The 19001-nt window shown below is 53.3% G+C and overlaps 1 protein-coding gene across 1 annotated transcript in view; it reads left to right on the forward strand.

Moving 5' to 3' along the window:
- Positions 1-1643: 1643 nt before the first annotated feature.
- LOC144736152 (neurocan core protein-like) overlaps positions 1644-19001 on the forward strand; it is a 57590-nt gene continuing 40232 nt past the window's right edge. The window contains 3 exon segments of the mRNA XM_078618738.1: positions 1644-1665; positions 2234-2345; positions 2890-3468. Coding sequence (XP_078474864.1) covers positions 1644-1665; positions 2234-2345; positions 2890-3468 — 713 coding nt within the window.

The following is a 19001-nucleotide window of genomic DNA, read 5'->3' on the forward strand; positions in this document are numbered from 1 at the left end:
ACCAGCGGGAGTCCAGGGCTCTATCTAAGACGTCTTCCGTCTTCTCTTCTTTAGCTCAACATCACTCCCGAGCCCTTCGATACATTCCCCTTTTATACCCAACCCCTCCCTGAGGGGTGGGGCCCCGGGGGATCATAACGACCGAATCGACCCCCCAGGGTGTCTGGCGCGGACGTCGCAGAGGGCACCTGCTCGTGCACTCATGTAGCCCCGCCTACTGTGTTTGTTTACCATAGGCTGCCATGCATGACGGGCTCTCTCTCTAACACCCCTACATGTGTATGGGGAGCGGTGGTGTAGGCGGTTAGCGCGCTGCGCAACGAACCCGGCGAACCGAGCTCGATTCGCACTCCCGGCCAACACCAGTGACGATTATCTGAACCGGTCCTGAGCCTCCCCTAGGTCGACTCAGCCTCAAATGGGTACCTGGTGCGTTGTGTAAACATCGCCACTGGAGAGACAAAGGTGGTCGGGCGTGGTTGAGAGCCACCCACCTCCTCGTGTGCCGGTCCGACCTTCATAGGTGGGTAGTGCTCAACGCAGCGGCACGCCTCACGACGTGCTCTCTCACCGCAGTTGGATCTTAGCGTTCAATGTAATTTATTATAGTTTTTATTATTAACTTTTTCACCAGAATGTGTACCAAACCTGCGATCATTACCTATGATAAACAAACATTATTGGACATCGGAAAGAAGAGCTTGCTTGCCCAATGCAGCGTGTCCGGGAGACGACCCTTTATATTCTATTCTTAGGTTTTTTCGGTAAAGTCACGTAGGTAAAACATCAAAATTAATGAAAATAAAATAAAATAAAACAAAAATCACGACGTTTCGGAGGCAACACAAGTCTCCGTCATCAGGTGGGACGACCCTTTGTTTACCAGACAACATAAGACGAGACGCAGGAGAAGAGCCGGTATTCAGATGAGTAGAAAACGTCCTCACTGTACTGCAATGCAGAGCATATTCTTGTGCAACGCACAGTCCCTGGTTAACCAGTTGGATGGTGTGCGGGCCATGATATAATTCAAACGGCGGACACGAGACTGCAGTTTTCTGTGTTTCACGGAACGCTGGCTGAATGGAAACATCTCGGACGCAGCCATCGGGCTAACAGGCATCTCTCATTTTCGCCACGATCGGACTTTGGATAGTGGGAAAACAAAAGGTGGCGGATTGTGTGTGATAATAAACTCATCTTGGTGTAACGTAACGTCTCTATCAAAGCGTTGTTGTGTTCACCAGATGTAGAGTTTGTGATCCTATCATGCCGCCTTCATTTCTTCCGGAGAGAATTTCATGCGATTGTTTTAGTCGCTGTGTACGTCCCTCCTCCGAGCACCAACACCACGCCGGCTATGGGCGTATTACACAACAAAAATCTCTGCACTGGAAACCAAACATCCAGACGCTGCTGTGATTGTAATTGGGGACTTTAACAGAGCGAACCTTAGGAGTATACTCCCAAAGTGTTACCAACATGTGAAATGCAACTCCAGAGGAGACGCCATCTTGGATCACTGTTCAGTGCTGAAAGATGCCTACAAGGCGTTCCCCCGCCTACCACGCGGTAAGTCAGACCACAAAGTCATCGTGCTCCTGCCAAAGTACCGCCCTCTCTTAAAGAGACAGGCTCCCATAATGCAGGATAAGTCCAATGCTGGTCAGAAGAAGCAGAGGACAGACTCACGGATGGCCTGGAGGATACAGACCTTGGATATGTTTAGGGATTTGGCCAACAACAGAGTGTAGGAATATGCATTGACAGTGCTAGGTCATATCAAGTTCTGCATGGACGTTTCTGTACCAATCAAGACTGTCCGTTCTTGCCCAAATGACTACCCCTGGGTTAAAAAAGTGGCAATCAAAGCAGCACCGAAGGACCGACACAAAGCATGCAAATCCAGAGACCCCACTGAAATCAGGAGGACCAAATACGCGGTCCAAAAAGCCATCAAGGCGGGCAGGAGACAATACAAGAGACAAGTTAGAGGCCCTGTACCATGACTCCAACTCTACGAGCCTGTGGTGCAGATTACAGTCCATCACAAAATACAAAAAGATAAGAAGCTGCAAGGCGATCAACAACACCTCCCTCCCCGACCAGCTCAACACCTTCTACGGACGGTTCGAGGCAAACACAGCAACCATTGCCACCGCCAACTCCACAGTCCCCCCCGCCTCCCCCTACGTCCCCCACCTCCGCCTACCCCCCATCGCACCGACCACAGCTGTCCTGCAGGCGACCTTAGGCTCAACAGAGGCGAGGTGGCACAGATCCTCCGGCAGGTTGGCACACACAAGGCAGCCGGCCCAGACGGGATACCGGGACGTGTCCTCAGGGCACGTGCACCCCAGCTGGCCCCTGTGTTAATAGACATCTTCAACATTTCCCTCGCCCAGGCTGTCGTTCCAAAATGCCTCAAGACGTCTACTATCATTCCGGTCCTCAAAAAAGGCCAAAATGACGTGACTTAATATCCACAGATCCGTAGCGCTCACCCCCACCATCGTGAAGTGCTTCGAGAGGGCAATCAAGAAACACATCAGCTCCATCCTACCAGATACACTGGACCCCCTGCAGTTTGCGTATCGCACTAACAGGCCCACGGACGACGCTATTGCAATTACATTGCATAAGGCACTGTCCCACGTGGAGGTGAAGGAGGGTAACTATGTGAGAATGCTGTTTATCGATGACAGCTCAGCATACAATACCAGTGCCCTCCATCCTAATCTCCAAACTGGAGGCATTGGGTGTGAACACCACCCTCTGCAGTTGGGTGCTGGACTTTCCAACGGGAAGACCTCAGGCGGTAAAGATTGGCAATAACATCTCATCTTACCTCACCGTCAACATAGGTGCCCCCCAAGGATGTGTGCTTAGCCCCCTCCTGTACTCCATCTACACTATCGACTGTACAGCCAGGTACAGCTCCAACACCATCATCAAGTTCGCCGACGACACGACAGTGGTGAGCCCGATCACCAACAACGACACCACGGCTTACGTGGATGAGGTGACGGCACTCTCGACGTGGTGTCAAGAGAACAACCTTGAGTCCAATGTCGACAAAACCAAGGAGCTGATTCTGGACTTTAGGAAGAGGGGTAAGGACGTGCCACTAACCATCAACGGGGCCTCAGTGGAGCGGGTCACCAGCTTCAGGTTCCTCGGAGTTCACATCTCAGAGGACCTGAAATGGCCCCGGCATGTGGATACACTCGTGAAAAAGTCCCAGCAGCCCCTTGATAACCTCAGAAGGCTGAGGATATTTGGCATATCCGCACCCGTTCTCAGGAACTTTTACAGGTGCACCATTGAGAGCATCTTGACTGGCTGCATCACCACCTGGTACGGTAACTGCACCGAACGGGACCGGCAGAGGCTTCAGAGGGTGATGTGGTCCGCCCATCGGATCACAGGTGGCGTGCTGCCCACCCTGAGAGACCGATACACCAAGAGGTGCATCGCGAAGGCCCAAAACATCATCGCCGATATTCCAGCCACCCGGGCCATGGCCTTTTCATCAGGAAACAATCCAAGAGGAAGTCCAGGATTGCGGCTACCACCAACCGCCTCAGGGACAGCTTCTATCCCCAGGCCATCCGGATGCTCAACTGAGCAGAGCCTCGCGCAATATCTGCCCAAGCCCCACCAACCCTGATTTTGCTCCCCACTACCCCCATTCACACCCCCTCTCCCCCCACCGACTACACGAGACATTAACCAAACAAGAACATTTTGCATAACAAGATCATTTATAAAGCTCACCTGCAGGGGACCCTATTTCTGCTATGCACATGTCACTTTTATCATCTGCACATCGATTATACTTTGTTTTCAATACATTTTTATATACTTAAAATATTGTTGCTGCTGTTGACATTGTTGTTGTTGTTGTTATTAATTTGCGCAAGCTGAGAGGGGAGCGACACGGGAGCAAAGAATCTAACTGCCATGTACCTCATGTATGCATGGGTATGTGATCAATAAAGCTGACTTGACTAACAGCACTTGCCCCGACAGTCTGGTAAAGCTGTCGGGTCTTTGTCTTTAGTCCCGAGTGCGTGATTTGGGGGTGATGTTACAGCAACGGGGTGCATGGCCTATGCCGCTGCTGCTCGCTGCTGTGCATCCATCTCGCGTGCTCCTCTTGGATCTTTCTCGGTCGTCGTTCCACCCTCCACCTTCTCCGTCTTCACTGTCTCTCTGTTCCTCCTCCTCCTGGTGCTCAATCCACGCGGACTCGCTCGCTCTCTTCTCGCCCGCACCCTTCACGAGAACAAACTCCCCCCCTCCACATGCTGCAGTCACCTGCGCTCACGAAGTTTCCACTCCTCACTCAGAGCTCAGACGAATTGTTCCCGAGCTCACCCCACGACCCCCTTAGTCTCCTCCTCATAGCCACCACCGTTCCTGTTCCCTCTTCCCCCGTGGCTATCACTCGTGGCTATCACTCGGTAACCCCATTAATTCGATCCATTCGTCATCATTTACTGTCATCTATTTCATTCACCTCATCACCACCAATACGGCCACACGGCGTGCCGTTGCTACTTGTGTGTAAAGCGCCTTGCTTAAGGCGCTATGTACATTCCGTGAATATGCGACGATGCTCCGACGTTTCGCTCCCAAGTGCTGGGAGATTTTTTCGATATAAAGCTTTCGTGACTGCAGGGATTCATCTTCTTGGTTCTTTCGGTAAAGTCACGTAGAATGGAAATAATAAAATAATAAAAATAAAACATAATAAAAATAACTTCATTATTTGCATTCTACGTGACTTTACTGAAAGAACCAAGAAGATGCTGGGAGCTTCTTAAGGAACTGAGCGCAAATTCTCGTGCCGAATTCAAGTTCCTGAAGAGTCGTCCAGCCATCACGGTGGGGGAAAGAAACGTCGGACACCGTGCTGAACAACACGCAGTGCATGCTACAACCGGCACACGCATGCTACAACCGGCACACGCATGGTACAACCGGCACACGCATGCTACAACCGGCACACGCATGGTACAACCGGCACACGCATGGGATGCGTCACGCTCGCCTGGAACAAGGACAAGCCCGACGCGTTCCGCGTGAGTAACACCGTGGCCTTGACAACAATATAGTTACTCCATATATAGCAACAATATAGTTGGCGACTTTTCTGGCAATAGCATGGGCCATGAAGAAGAGGCAAGTGAAGGGGCATCACACTCAACGTCTATTTGATATATACGCTGCCTATAAAGGCGACACGGTGGTGATGTTGTTGTTGACATGGTGGTGATGTTGCTGTTGTTGACACGGTGGTGTTGTTGACACGGTGGTGGTGATGTTGTTGCTGCTGCTGTTGTTGACACGGTAGTGATGTTGCTGTTGTTGACACGGGGGTGATGTTGTTGACACGGTAGTGTTGTTGATACGGTGGTGATGTTGTTATTGTTGCGGCAGTGATGTTGTTGACACGGTAGTGTTGTGGTTGACATGGTGGTGATGTTGCTGTTTTTGGCACGGTGGTGTTGTTGACACGGGGGTGGTGTTGTTGTTGACATGGTGGTTATGTTAATGTCGACATGGTGGTGGTTATATTGTTGACACGGTAGTCCTGTTGTTGTTGCTGTTGTTGGCACGGTGGTGGTGATGTTGTTTCTGTTGTTGACGCGGTAGTGATGTTGCTCTTGTTGACACGGGGGGTGATGTTGTTGACACGGTAGTGTTGTTGTTGATACGGTGGTGATGTTGTTATTGCTGCGGTGGTGATGTTGTTGTTGACACGGTAGGGATATTGTTGTTGACACGGTGGTGGTGATGTTGTTCACACGGTGGTGATGTTGTTGTTCATACGGTGGTGATGTTGTTGTTGACACGGTGGTGATGTTGTTGACACGGCGGTGTTGTTGTTGTGTTGTGTTGTTGTGTTGTACACCACTGCCCACCCCGTTGAGCTCGCTCTAGCCGAGGCCCTTTCTGCACCTGCAGCTCCTGCAGCACCTGCAGGAGCTGCGCTTTTACCCCCCCCCTCTCTCAAGTCGCGCAGAGTCATGTATGAGCGAGGGGCACTCCACCCCAATAGGGAACCAAACCATTGCTGGGCTGGCACTCAAAATGACCCCTCTAAACGGGGGCCCCCAACCCCCGGGCCGCACAGCAGCAGCAGCAGGGGTGAGAGCGGTGAGTCCGCGCGTGGCCCCGCCCCCATTGTTGTATTCATCACCACTTCCGTCCGCGCCTCTTTCCCGCACTGCGCGCTTGTCTCAGTCACGGTGTTGGTGAGCCCACAAGCTCTAACCCCGAGTAGCCACAATGAGTACAAAACAAACGTGGCTGGAGAGCTTCTTTAAAAAGGGGGATGACCCCCCCCCACCGCCCGGACCGTGAAAAAAAACGTCTTCCACGAAACCGGTCCCCGGTGCCAAAAATTTTGGGGACCGCTGCCGTCAAAAGCCCCGTGACTGGAGGAGAGGATATGAATACTCTGACGGGGGCTAGTTTATTTTTGGTGAAACGTTTGCAAAAGCATGACGCGGTTTGGGGAAACAATCAATGGCCTTCTTTTGGAGGACCAATTTCGTGTTCTCGCAGAGATCCCGCTTCTAGTTTGCCATCTAGAGCCAAATGCAATCGGTCACGCGCCGTGTGTGTACGCACAGCACAGCCGAGACACAATTAAGAACAGCAAAGACAAAGATCACCCGCAGAGCCTTGAGACAACTGTCGGGGCGAGTGCTGTGTGCGAGTAGCACCTTCGAAGGCCGGCGCGGCCCATAACGCCAACAACACGCTCGGCCGCCTTTGTCTCCCCCGTGGCGATGATTTTACACAGCGCACCAGGTAATTATTTGAGGCTGAGTCGACCTAGGAGAGGCCCAGGACCGATTCAAATAATCGGCACTGGTGTTGGCCGTGAGCGGGAATTGAACTCGGGTCGCTGGGTTCATATCACAGCGTGATCACCACTCCACTACCACTCTGCACCAGTGACGTGCGGTGAGGTCAATGGCTGGGGAGGCACTGGCTCGTGTCAGAGCCAGATTCACACACGGAGGGGGCGTGTCCTCACTGAAGGGTGCGCGTTAGACACGTCCCCCTCAATGAGGCAGATGTGATAGCTGCCTCCCCTGGTGCATTTTTATTGCAATTTCATGACGAGACCAGCGAGCCTAAATATATTTATACACATAGGTGAAATAAGTTACGTGGAGTATGGAAGGCGAGGACATGACATGAAGGGGTCTACAAACATTACATTGGTGACATACTGAGATAGTAACAGGCACGCGCTTATTACCCGCGATTCATCCAGTTACTGAGGGGTTGCGCAATCAGAGGGGAGGCTGAGCTCGTCGCTGCCTCACCTCTCGTCTCTTCCTGTATTTGTAGCGGAGCTCCGCAAATTTGGCGATTTTGACAATAAAAATTATTGGAATAGTACAGAAATGATATTTATAACACAGATGAGTGGAAAAATCTTAATATTTATTTTATTTGATTATTCTTTTTTTTTACTTTTCGTAACAGCTATTTTCATTGGAGTATGACCGGTGAGGCTTTGCCTCCCTTGACCGCACGTCCCTGCTCTCCACGTGCACACACCAATACCAATAGCCGCCATTCGCCACTAAGTTACGGTGACGTCACCACGGTGCCTGTGCCTGGCCAGGTGCACTTTGAGGCCACGTGAAGTGTCGAAGGCTCACTGACAGGAGGTCACAGGACAGACCCAGGTGCCATGGGCTGGGTGACTGAGATGACTGCTAGATGCACCGGCTGTACCCCCTACTGTGGGAACTTGCTGCATTTTAGCCGCCCGGTGCTCCACTCATTATTGTGAGCGTTGCTCCTCTGCCCTCAGCTGTTGGAAGGTGACTGCTTCCAACTGCCCAGTGGCGTCCTTCACGAGCCTCCTCCATAGAGGCCGATATTGACACTGCGGGTACCAGTCTTCAGCAGGTCCACTCAGCTCCACATCTTACCGTACCACATCACTCCATCTCTTCTCCAGCGCATGTCGTCACCGTTTAGCCCCCTCTTTGCGGCCAAACAGAAGCTGCTTGGACATGCAGTGGCTGGGCATGTGGGCTACATGATCCAGCCAACGCTGCCTTGCCTGCCGGAGGAGCTCACTGATGGGAATGTCTCCAGATATTTCAAGGATGTGTGAGCTCCTCATCCAATCCAGCCTGGTTAAACCCAGGACGGATTGTAGGCAAGCCAGCCTGAATGTTTCTAACCGGCGCAGATGTACCATGAGAGGGGTTCACGTTTCACAAGCATATAGAAGGGAGAGCATGACTGTGGCCGAGAAGAACCGATTTTTCGTGCAGAGCGACAGACCAGGTAGCTTACACAGCATTATGCAGCCAATCAAAAAATAATGCCGCCCGATTGATTTGAAGTGAGACCTCTGCTGTCAAACCGGAGCTGGTCATGAGCACACTGCGCAGGTATGTGAAATTCTCCACTCTCTCCACAAATGCTGCATCACCAATGGGGAGCTGAAGGGGTGGAGTGTTTGATGGCGCAAAATACCCAAGCAGGTGCTTAGTTTTAGTCGGGCTGATGCTAAGACCCCACCTATTAGTGGCACGCTCCAGATTCAGCAGCAGCGCCTTCAACTCTTCCTCTGAGTGAGCAGCAATCAACAGATCATCAGCGTACATAATAAGATGGTTGACCAATAGGGAGCCATCGCTCGACCGCTCCCAGGCATCGATCAGCCTCCCATTGTATCTGTACCAGATGGGAATTCTTTCGGTACAGCCGTGGAAAGCTTCTGGAACTACGTGGTCAAAGATGATGTTAAATAATGTGTGAGCCAGAGGACATCCCTGTCGCACCCCAAGGTGAACAGGGAATGGCTCCGACTTCTGGCCACGTAGCTTTAATAATAATTAATAATAATTTACACTTAGAAAGCGGGGTTCACCCAGAGGTCACAAGGCGCTGCAAAGAGCTGAAAGCAAGTCAGGAAATAACTCACGCAATTCTAAAACTTAACGTAAGCACTTCGCAGGTGAATGAGGGATCAAGGGCAACACCAAGGTTGCAAACTGTCTGAGCATCACCGACATTGTGGCCATCCATGAACACACAGACCGAGCCAGCCTTAGACAATCGATGGCGGGACCCAACAAGTCTCACCTCTATCATGGGACCTCCCTTGCCAGTATCAAAATATCAGAATAGCTTTTACCCTTTCTGGCAATAAAACCGGTGTTAAGATGTTAAAACAACAAACTGCATTTTTTTTCAAGGAATCACGTCTGCATTAACCACACATACTTTTTGGTGAACATGCAAACAAAAACATGCTCTGGCACACGACACAGTGGGCAGGTCACGAACCGAGGCAGGCCGAGGTAGCTGAGGTGCAGGCCGCAGCAGGCTGGTCACGAGTGAAGACGGCAGATGCAGTGGAACTCAGCACCACCGCAGGCAGAGGTGATCAAGGCCCCGTGCCGTAATCGGCCCAGGCACAAGAAGCATATCTGTGAGCTGCAAGTGTCCAGACTGCACGAGGCAGCAACAAGGGAAGGTCCACGGTAGAGAAGAGACTTTCATCACTAAAACATACAAAAATATCACGCCTAATGTAAAACAAATACAAATCGTAGTGATATAAATAGGCTAAAGGTATAAATAAAAATGTAAACGATGAATAGATCAAAGATAAAAGTTAAAAACTAGATAAACAAAGCAGCAGAGCAGAAGCGGCAATAAGTCTGCCAGTGTCCACCACCCCCGCTTACACTGAGATTCCACGTAGCTCTACCCGCGCCTGCCCAACATCATGAAGGCCCTTAATGATTGTGAGCAGAGAATCAGGGGATCCGAAATCACGAAGAACTGCCCATAGCCGTGGCCTGTTGATGGTATTATAGGCCTTGACCAGGTCAATAAAGCAGAGATGTAGGTCTTGTTGGAATTCCTATACCTCTGCTGTAGCAGACGAACAGAGAGTATGGCATCCGTGCAGGATCACCCTGGTCTGAAATCACATTGGGGCTCCGCAAGCCTCTCCTCAGGGTGCCTGGCAAGGCGACGTTAAATAATCCTTGCCAGAATCTTTCCCGGCACACTGAGAAGAGAGATACCCACGTAGTTGTTACAGTCTGTGCGGCCCTCCCTCTTAAAGAGGGCAGACCACCAGGACATCCTTCCAATCCTGCGGAGCCCGTCCTGTGGTCCAGACAGTTGTGATGATGTCATGCCGGACAGTCTGCAGTTGCCACCCTCCTTCAGCATTTGGCTGGGGAAATCGTCTCTGCAGCGGCGCTTTACCTGGTCTCAGACTTTGTATCCCCCCTTGCACTTCCTTCACAGATGGAACCTCAGGCAACCGTTCAGAAGGGGTGGCTGCTTCCGCCAATCTTTGAGGCACGGCAGCCCTAGCAGGATCGTCCCCACCTTGCCCCACGATGTTGTCTGGGCTGAGGGAATTCCCCTCCACCAAGACGTCACCCACACGTACACACATATACGGGGTTCGAAACGTAGCCCACATTTGGGCGGCAGGGTGGTGGCACGACGTGGTGTAACACTCACGTCTCACAGCAACATGGGCCTCGGTTCGATTCCCAACTCGGGAGCAACCCAGCAACTTCACCATGATGTGATCTCTTTCGCCTGGTGCGCAGGAGGGTGTGGGTTCGATCCCGCACCCTGACGATGCCTTTTGGATACAGTATTTGGAGTTCGCGTGTTCTTCCCCTGTTCTGCCGAGTATGAGTTGCGGGGATCTGTAGTGTAGTGGTTAGCATGCTGCTCCACGAACCAAGTGACCCGAGTTCGATTCTAGTTAACAGCCAACGTCCTTTACGATTGTAGAGACAGTGCGTGGACTAGCGGCCACAAGGGGGAATAACCAGGCCAAGGAATAAAGCGGGGAACGATCTGGGAGCTTCAGGATCCTGCGAGAGAGTTCGAGAAGGGGGGGGGGGCGTGTCCAAGGGCGGAGGCATGGGCCACGCTGGGGGATAAAAGGGGGCGAGAAGCGGGGTTCTAGGCTGCCGTGGGCATCGGGGTCGACGCCGTCATCGTTGTCATTGCTCTCGTTGAAACGTTGTCAGTCGTCGTTACGTCCTCAAGTCGTCTCTGTGTCATCGAGTCGACGCTGTGAAGAGATCGTATTATAAATAAAGAAGCCCTCTACAGTCCGTATCTCCGAAGTCATTACACTATTATCCGAACGAGTCCTGGGCCTCCCTGAGGTCGACTCAGCCTTAAAGGAAAACCTGGTGCTGTGCGTAAACATGACCACTGGGGAGATAAAGGCAGTCGACGTGGTTCTGGCCACAGCGGCCCCCTTGATAAGTGCTTGCTCACAGCATTTGTCCCAACATTTTACACTCCCCCCTCACCCCTTCACCGATTCCCAACATGCACCGCCCTCGACAGTGGGGTCCGCCAGGGCCCCCGAGACGACGTGAGATAACGGCGCAATGCGGATAAGGGGATTGCCCCCCCCGCTCCCCCCAGAGGGGTGATAAGCGGCGTGTCTCCCTGGAGACCCCTGCTGGCCCTATTCTGTCACGTGGTCCTTACCTCAGCCTCCCTCCAGCCAATTGGGTTCATCGTGGGCTCCATCTCGTCGCGGCTTCGTGGGAGATGACCGCGGATTGGAGAAGGCCTTCGTCCAGCAGTGGACTCATCGTTGGCGGAGCGGTGGCGCAGTGGTTAGCGCACTGCGCCATGAACCCGGCGACCCCCGTGTGTGATTCTCGGCCACCGCGGGCATCAGTGGCGAATCAGTCCTGTGTGTCACCCCCACCCCTTCCTGTTCACCAACCTGCATTGACCAATGTGGTGAAGTATGGTCAAACATTGCCCACAATCAATATGGCGTGGGGGGAGGTTGTTGTGCATCCAACAGTGGATAAATTGACTGCACATTACAATGGGGCCCAACAGCCTGCAGCAGTCGCTCCCACTACCCTCCCTCCCCCTAGCTACCCCCCACTACCCCAACCCCTAACAACCTCCCCCCACACCACCTTCCCCCCACTTTCCTCCACACCCCACTACCCCATCTCCCCCCCCCCTCTATCCCCCCACACCCTCCCCACTACTCCATTTCCCACCCCCCACTACCTCCCACACCCTCCCCGCTACCCCCTTCCCCAAACTACCCCCCCACACACCCCTTCCCCCCACACCTGCCCCTATAACGAGCACGTGGCCCTGCCACACTGGCACGTGAGGGCCTATCGAGCCAGACTGGAGCTTGGGTCAACTCGCCTGCAGACTCCGACCGAGCGCGTCCTTTGCTCGGACTAGCGAGGTGAGGGGGACAAAGAGGAGCCAGTGAACTGATCACGATCTGCGTGTGAGGGCGCAGCGACGCGTGGAGATACGCACACTTGGGGTTACACCGCGTGGCGGAGAGGACCACACGGATTAGAGCACGTGCAGAGGTTACGATAAATCACCATATTGAACTTCATCCAGCAGTGGATAAATGATCATGATAATCACGACAGAATCGTGGTGAGATGCGTGCCGGGAATTACACCGAGAGACATAAAGAGAAACGTGGGTGGATTGGAGGACACACGCGAGTCAGAGACATCGTCACATCGAAGTGACAGACGTGATCAGCGGACGATGTCCCTCTCCCGTGTTACTCGTTACACACACAAAGCGCTTGTAAAATACTCGCAGCAGCAGCAGCGGCTTTTCGCTGGCCGTCGAACAAAAACGGTGGTCAGCGCACCGCGTGGCGCTTTCGGATGCGCTTCTGCGGCCGTCTGGAACGCTCTTCCTTACCGACATTAGGAAGCCGTTGGAGCTATGCACTTTTAAATCCTCTAGATTGTAAATTTAGTTTCTTTAAAACAGATTTGTTTTTATTTTTTCTTCTCCCGCACCTCCGATTAAAGCAGTTGGCTACGTACGGTGCGAAAGAAGTTCAACGCACACATACGCACATTTCCATCTCTCCCTATAAACGATTAAAGCATCTCTTCTTACACAGCCCATCGGGCGTGCATCATTCTTAGGGTAGCGCGGTGGCTGAGATGTTCACTACCTCGCCCGGTACGCAGGAGGTCGTGGGTTCGATCCCGACCCTGACGCCTGCTGCTGCTGTATATTTGGAGTTTGCGTGTCTCTCTCATCATCATCATCATCGTCACGGTGGCTAGGAGATGTTCACTACCTCGCCTGGTATACAGGAGGTCGTGGGTTCGATCCCTACCCTGACGCCTGCTGCTGCTGCTGTATATTTGGAGTTTGCGTGTCTCTCTCATCATCATCATCATCACGGTGGTTGAGATGTTCACTACCTCGCCCAGTATACAGGAGGTCGTTGGTTCGATCCCGACCCTGACGCCTGCTGCTGTATATTTGGAGTTTGCGTGTCTCTCTCATCATCATCATCACGGTGGCTAGGAGATGTTCACTACCTCGCCTGGTATACAGGAGGTCGTGGATTCGATCCTGACCCTGACGCCTGCTGCTTCTGCTGTATATTTGGAGTTTGCGTGTCTCTATCCCCGTGGTCGCATGGATTTTTCTCCGGGCCCTCTGGTTTTTTCCCTCCACAATTATAAACATGCTATTCGAGTATTTGGCTGCTATCAATTTCCACGTAAAAAGCCACTTCGTTGAGCTGGTAAAATAATGAAATCGTTTTCGGTCGATGGGTCTTGTGGTGATGGGGGTTGGCGGGTGTCGTGGGGATGGAGGTTTGCGGTGATGGCGGTAGGAGTGTGTGGAGGCCACGTGGCGCTCTGGATAGTCACCGCCAGCTTCTCCTCGTCCGCCTCTCGGCTTCAAAACAGAAAATAAATAAAAACATTTAACACAATCGTGTGTTTTTGTTTCAGCGGCTTTCATTCCGCAACGAGCAAACTGCGGGCTGGTTTCGACGTTCGGTGTCTCGTCAGCAGAGTGGGTCGCGCCTGGCCACGTGGCCGTGGTCGGGACGCAGCTCGACTCGGAGGGATGACTCGGCCCGTGGTCGACGACGAGCGGTGGAGTGGGAGCCAAGGGAGGGAACGCGCTCGGGGGGACGTGCACCGCGGAGATGGAGTGATGGATTATTCCACTTGGGATATTGTCGGTTTTGTTGTTATACGGATAGACTCGTCCCCAAGCTATAGAAAGCTGACATTATCACCAAGAAATGCTCATTTGAGAAATACATCACTTCTAACTGCTATTTCCGGACCATCAGAGACCGCGGCGGCGTTGGGGAGGCCTGCATCCAGCAGTGGACAGAGCACGGATGATGATGTTGATGGTAATAATGATGGGTGCAGTGAGGGATGATAATTCACGCGGCGGGGAATTTCTCTTCTGGACCCGTGTCTCCTCCACCCCCACCCCCCTGTCTATGATCTTCTGGGCCACCCCGTGGGCCCCCTGTGTGGCCCAACCATCGATCAGGACCCCTGTCTGCGGGGGGTCTCTTGGTTTGTGGGGAGGGGGGTTGGGGGGGGGTGCAGGGGGGCGCGGGGCGTCCCAAACTCTAATTCAGGCCGCGCTTGATGAAGCGCAGAGCGCGTTGCGGGAGGCGGGTGGCGGCGACCCGTCAAGGTCTAATTGGTGCAATTAGGGCTCGCGGATAGGGAGGGAGGCAGCGTGGTGGGTGCAGGAGGAGGAGGAGTGGAGAGATAAAGAGAGAGATAAAGAGAGAGAGATAAAGAGAGAGATAAAGAGAGAGAGATAAAGAGAGAGGGGGGAGTGGGCGGTGTCTCCCTGCTCGCCACCGCCACGTGTCGCGTGGAGAGAGTTACTCATGAACCCAGCTGCACCACGCCGACTCTCTGCTGATGCCAATGGAGGCTCCGCCTGATGATGATTATGACTATTACTACGTCGGCCCTGCTGCTGTTGCAGTTGACGATGATGGTGGTGGTGGTGATGATGATGAGGCTCATGTTCTGATTTAGCCAGAGACTGGGTGCGGTCGGTTCCTGTCTGGCCGTCTCGTCAGCGCTATGGCTCCTTGCCCAGCCCTGCCTCGCCATTCTTGTGCTCAAGCCATGCTGAGCTGTCACGCATGGTCAGCCCTCTCAGCTCGAGAGGCGAGATTGCGCTGCTGCTGCTACCCAGGAAAGCCTCCCCGGAGTCTCAAGACTTATTTTCGGGAGAGTCCTGCCACATGTTCGCAGTAGGGGGGTCGATGTTGCCTTGCCGTGTGTGATCCCGAGTGAGTGATTTTCGGGTCAGGGTTCAGCATTGGGATTTGTCACCAATGCCGGTTACAGATTTGTTTTTAGCGATGGGGAGGAAACCGGAGAACCCGGAGGATATCCTTGCAGAACGGGGGGAGAGAACAGACAGACTCTACTCACAACAAGCGCCATTCGCCACTAAGTGGCGGTGACGTCACCACGGTGCTTGTGCCAGGCTATGTGCACTGGAGGCCACGTGAAGTGTCGAACGCCCGCTGGCGGGAGGTCACGGGTCGACTGAAATGACTGGCTAATGCACCATCTGTGCCTCCTACTGTGCCAACTTGCTGTGCTTTAGCCACCCGGCGCTCCGCTCGTTGTTGTGAGCGTCGCTCCTCCGCCCTCCGTTGTTTTTGGAGGGCGACTGCCTCCAACTGCCCAGTAGCGTCCTTCACGAGCCTCCTCCACAGAGGCCGATCTTGACACCGCTGGTACCAGTCATCGGCAAGTCCACTCAGCTACACATCCTCTTGCACCACATCACTCCGTCTCTTCTCTAACCCGTATCACGCCCGTTTAGCCACCTCAATCCGGCCGAACAAAAGCTGTTTAGGCATGCGGTGGCTGGGCATGCGGGCTACATGACCCAGCCAACGCAGCCTTGCCTGTCGGAGGAGCTCACCGATGGAACTTTGTCCAGATCTTTCAAGGATTTGTGAGCTCCTCACACAATCCAGCCAGGTTAAACCCAGGATGGATCGAAGGCAGACCAGCCTAAATGTTTCTAGCCGGCGAAGATGTTCCATTAGGGGGGTCGACGTTTCATAAGCGTAGAGAAGAGAGGGAATGACTGTGGCCGAGAAGACCTGAAGCTTCGTGCGGAGCGACAAACCAGGTAGCTTCCACACAGCGTAACGCAACCGATGAAAATATAATGCAGCTCGACTGATTCAGAGTGAGACCTCTGCTGTCAAACCAGAGCCGGTCATGAGCACACTGCCCAGGTATGGGAAATTCTCCACTCTCTCCACAACTGCCCTATCACCAATTGGGAGTTGTGGGGGTGGAGTGTCCGATGGTACAAAATAACCAGGCAGGTGCTTAGTTTTGGTGGGGCTGATGGTAAGGCCCCACCTCTTAGTGGCACGCTCCAGCTTCAGCAGCAGCGCCTCCAACTCCTCCTTTGAGTGAGCAGCAATTACCAGATCGGGATACATCACATGGTTGAGCAATAGGGAGCCAGCCCTTGACCGCACCTGGGCATCGAGCAGCCTCCCACTGTATCTGTACCAGATGCAAATTTCTCTGGTACAGCTACTGAAGGCTTCACGAACTACGTGGTCGAAATAGATTACTAAAATAATGTCCGTGTGTTACGCGCGTGACGTCATTCCACGTCGAGCAGCCCCGCTCATTAATACTCATGAACAGGTGACGTCACTCCACATGGGGGAGGGGGAGATGCCCCCCCCCCCTTCCCAGCGTCAACTTACAACCCTCACTACAAAGGCAGAACCCTCACGTCACGCGATCTCCGTAACGCTGTTGAGACATCGAAGTAAAAAGGACGTCGTGATGAACAAGGGATTATAACCTTTAAATTAAATAAGTCTGTGTCACCGCGGCCTTACAAATTGCAAACGAATGGATGCAATGAATATGATGTCGCAGTCTGCTTTTCGCTCGAATTTTTCAGATTTACTGCAATACACCCGTCCTTGGACGGGTTATAGGCAAGTGTTAAAAAATGTGGGAGCCAGAGGACATCCCTGTCGCACCCCAAGGTGAACAGGGAATGGCTCCGACTCCCGGCCACGTGGTTTTACCCGGACCCGCTCACCATCATGAAGGTCCTTAATGATCGTGAGCAGTGGGTCAGGGACTCCGAAAGCACGAAGAACAACCCAGAGCCCAGGCCTACTGATGGTATCATAGGCCTTGACCAGGTCAATAAAGCAGAGATGTAAGTCTTGTTGGAATTCCCTACACCTCTGCTGTAGCAGACGGACAGAAAATATAGCATCTGTGCAGGACCACCCTTTCCTGAAACCGCATTGGGGCTCTGCAAGCCTCTCCTCAGCGTGCCTGGCAAGGCGGTGTTAAATAATCCTTACCAGGACCTTTCCCGGCACACTGAGGAGTAAGATGCCCCTGTAGTTGTTACAGTCTGTCGTTGTTACTGGCTGATGCTCCACCTCACACACACTCACACTCCAGAACGGGGAAAGAGAAGAGATAAACTCTACTCCCTCTCACACTTACTCACTCATACTCACTTAATCACACCCTCTCTCACTCACACACACTTTGCAGAACAGGGGGAGAACATACACACTCCACTCATTCTCACACAACACTCACTCACACTGCAGAACACGTTGAGAGAACTTGCAAACTCCATCCCGTCGGGGATCGAACCCGGGCGCTTCTTGCTCTGAGACACAAGTGTTACCACGACGCCACCTGCCCTAAACCCAGACCCGCTCTCTGCCAACGCTCCGCCATGCGATGTATTGACGTGGTGGGAATTCGTTTGCGGTGTGTGACAGTAAGGTTCAGTGTTTCACGTTGTGTGTAAGTGCGTGTGAGTAATTATGTGAAGTTTTCACTTTGTGTTTATCGATTTGTGTTGTCACCGCAACGTGGCGCTGACATTTCCTCGCGCACGGTTCTCTAAAACATTTGTCCTGCACGGTATCCACGCCGCAGCCTGCTCCGCCCGAAAGACTTTCGACCCTACGGGTTGGGAGCCGCTGCTGCGGACGCAAAACACCTCGTCCGTCATCATCATCAGCAGCAGCATCATCATCAGCAGCAGCAGCATCATCATCATCATCAGCAGCAGCATCCTGCTCGATCCACTGCTAGACGAAGGCCTCTTCAAGCCACCACCACCACCACCGCTCACGATTCCGCGATGCCACAATCCACCCAACAGGTGTCCACGGGGGAGCCGATTTCCTCGCTCCATCTCCGAGGTGCACCTCGCCTCGACTACCTTCGTGGACTGAGAACGCCTCCTAACGATGGCGATGAGCGCCATCATCACCATATGCCATACAACTCTTCATCTCGGTGCCCATCATCACACGGTCGCTACCACACCGCCAGTCAACTCCCGGCGAGTGTGGCAGATCTCCACCACCACCACCACCTCCACCACCACCACCGCCACTACCACCACCGCCACCACCGCCACCGCCACCACCACCGCCACTACCACCGCCACTACCACCACCGTCACACTCATGCTCGCTAATTCCCGTAATGAGCTCCGCTAATTGCAGTAATGAGTGGCTGCACGCGTCAGAGCTGGGAGGGGGGGAATCTGTCTTTGTTGTGTGTGGGAGAGTGTGGGTGAGTGTGGGTGAGTGCAGGTGAGTGTGCGGGTGAGTGTGGGTGAGTGTGGGTGTGTGGGTGAGTGTGGGTGAGTGTGGGTGGGTGTGTGGGTGAGTGTAGGTGAGTGTGTGGGTGAGTGTGGGTGAGTGTGGGTGGGTGTGTGGGTGTGAGTGTGTGTGGGTGAGTGTGGGTGAGTGTGGGTGAGTGTGGGTGGGAGTGTGAGTGTGCGTTTGCTGGGTGAGTGTGAGTGTGTGGGTGAGTGTGGGTGAGTGTGTGGGTGAGTGTGGGTGAGTGTGTGAGTGTGTGGGTGAGTGTGGGTGAGTGTGTGTGTGTGAGTCATCTCGGTCATCTCAGTCAGTCGACCCGTGGCACCTGGGTCTGCCCCGTGACCTCCTGCCAGCGGGCGTTCGACATTTCACGTGGCCTCAAGGTGCACATAGCCTGGCACAAGCGTCGTGGTGACGTCACCGCCACTTAGTGGCGAATGGTGGTTGTTGTTGTGTGGGTGAGTGTGGGTGAGTGTGTGGGTGAGAGTGTGGGTGATTGTGT

This window comes from Lampetra planeri, chromosome 59, assembly GCF_965212315.1.
Source record: "Lampetra planeri chromosome 59, kcLamPlan1.2.h2, whole genome shotgun sequence".
NCBI classification, from domain to species: domain Eukaryota; kingdom Metazoa; phylum Chordata; class Hyperoartia; order Petromyzontiformes; family Petromyzontidae; genus Lampetra; species Lampetra planeri.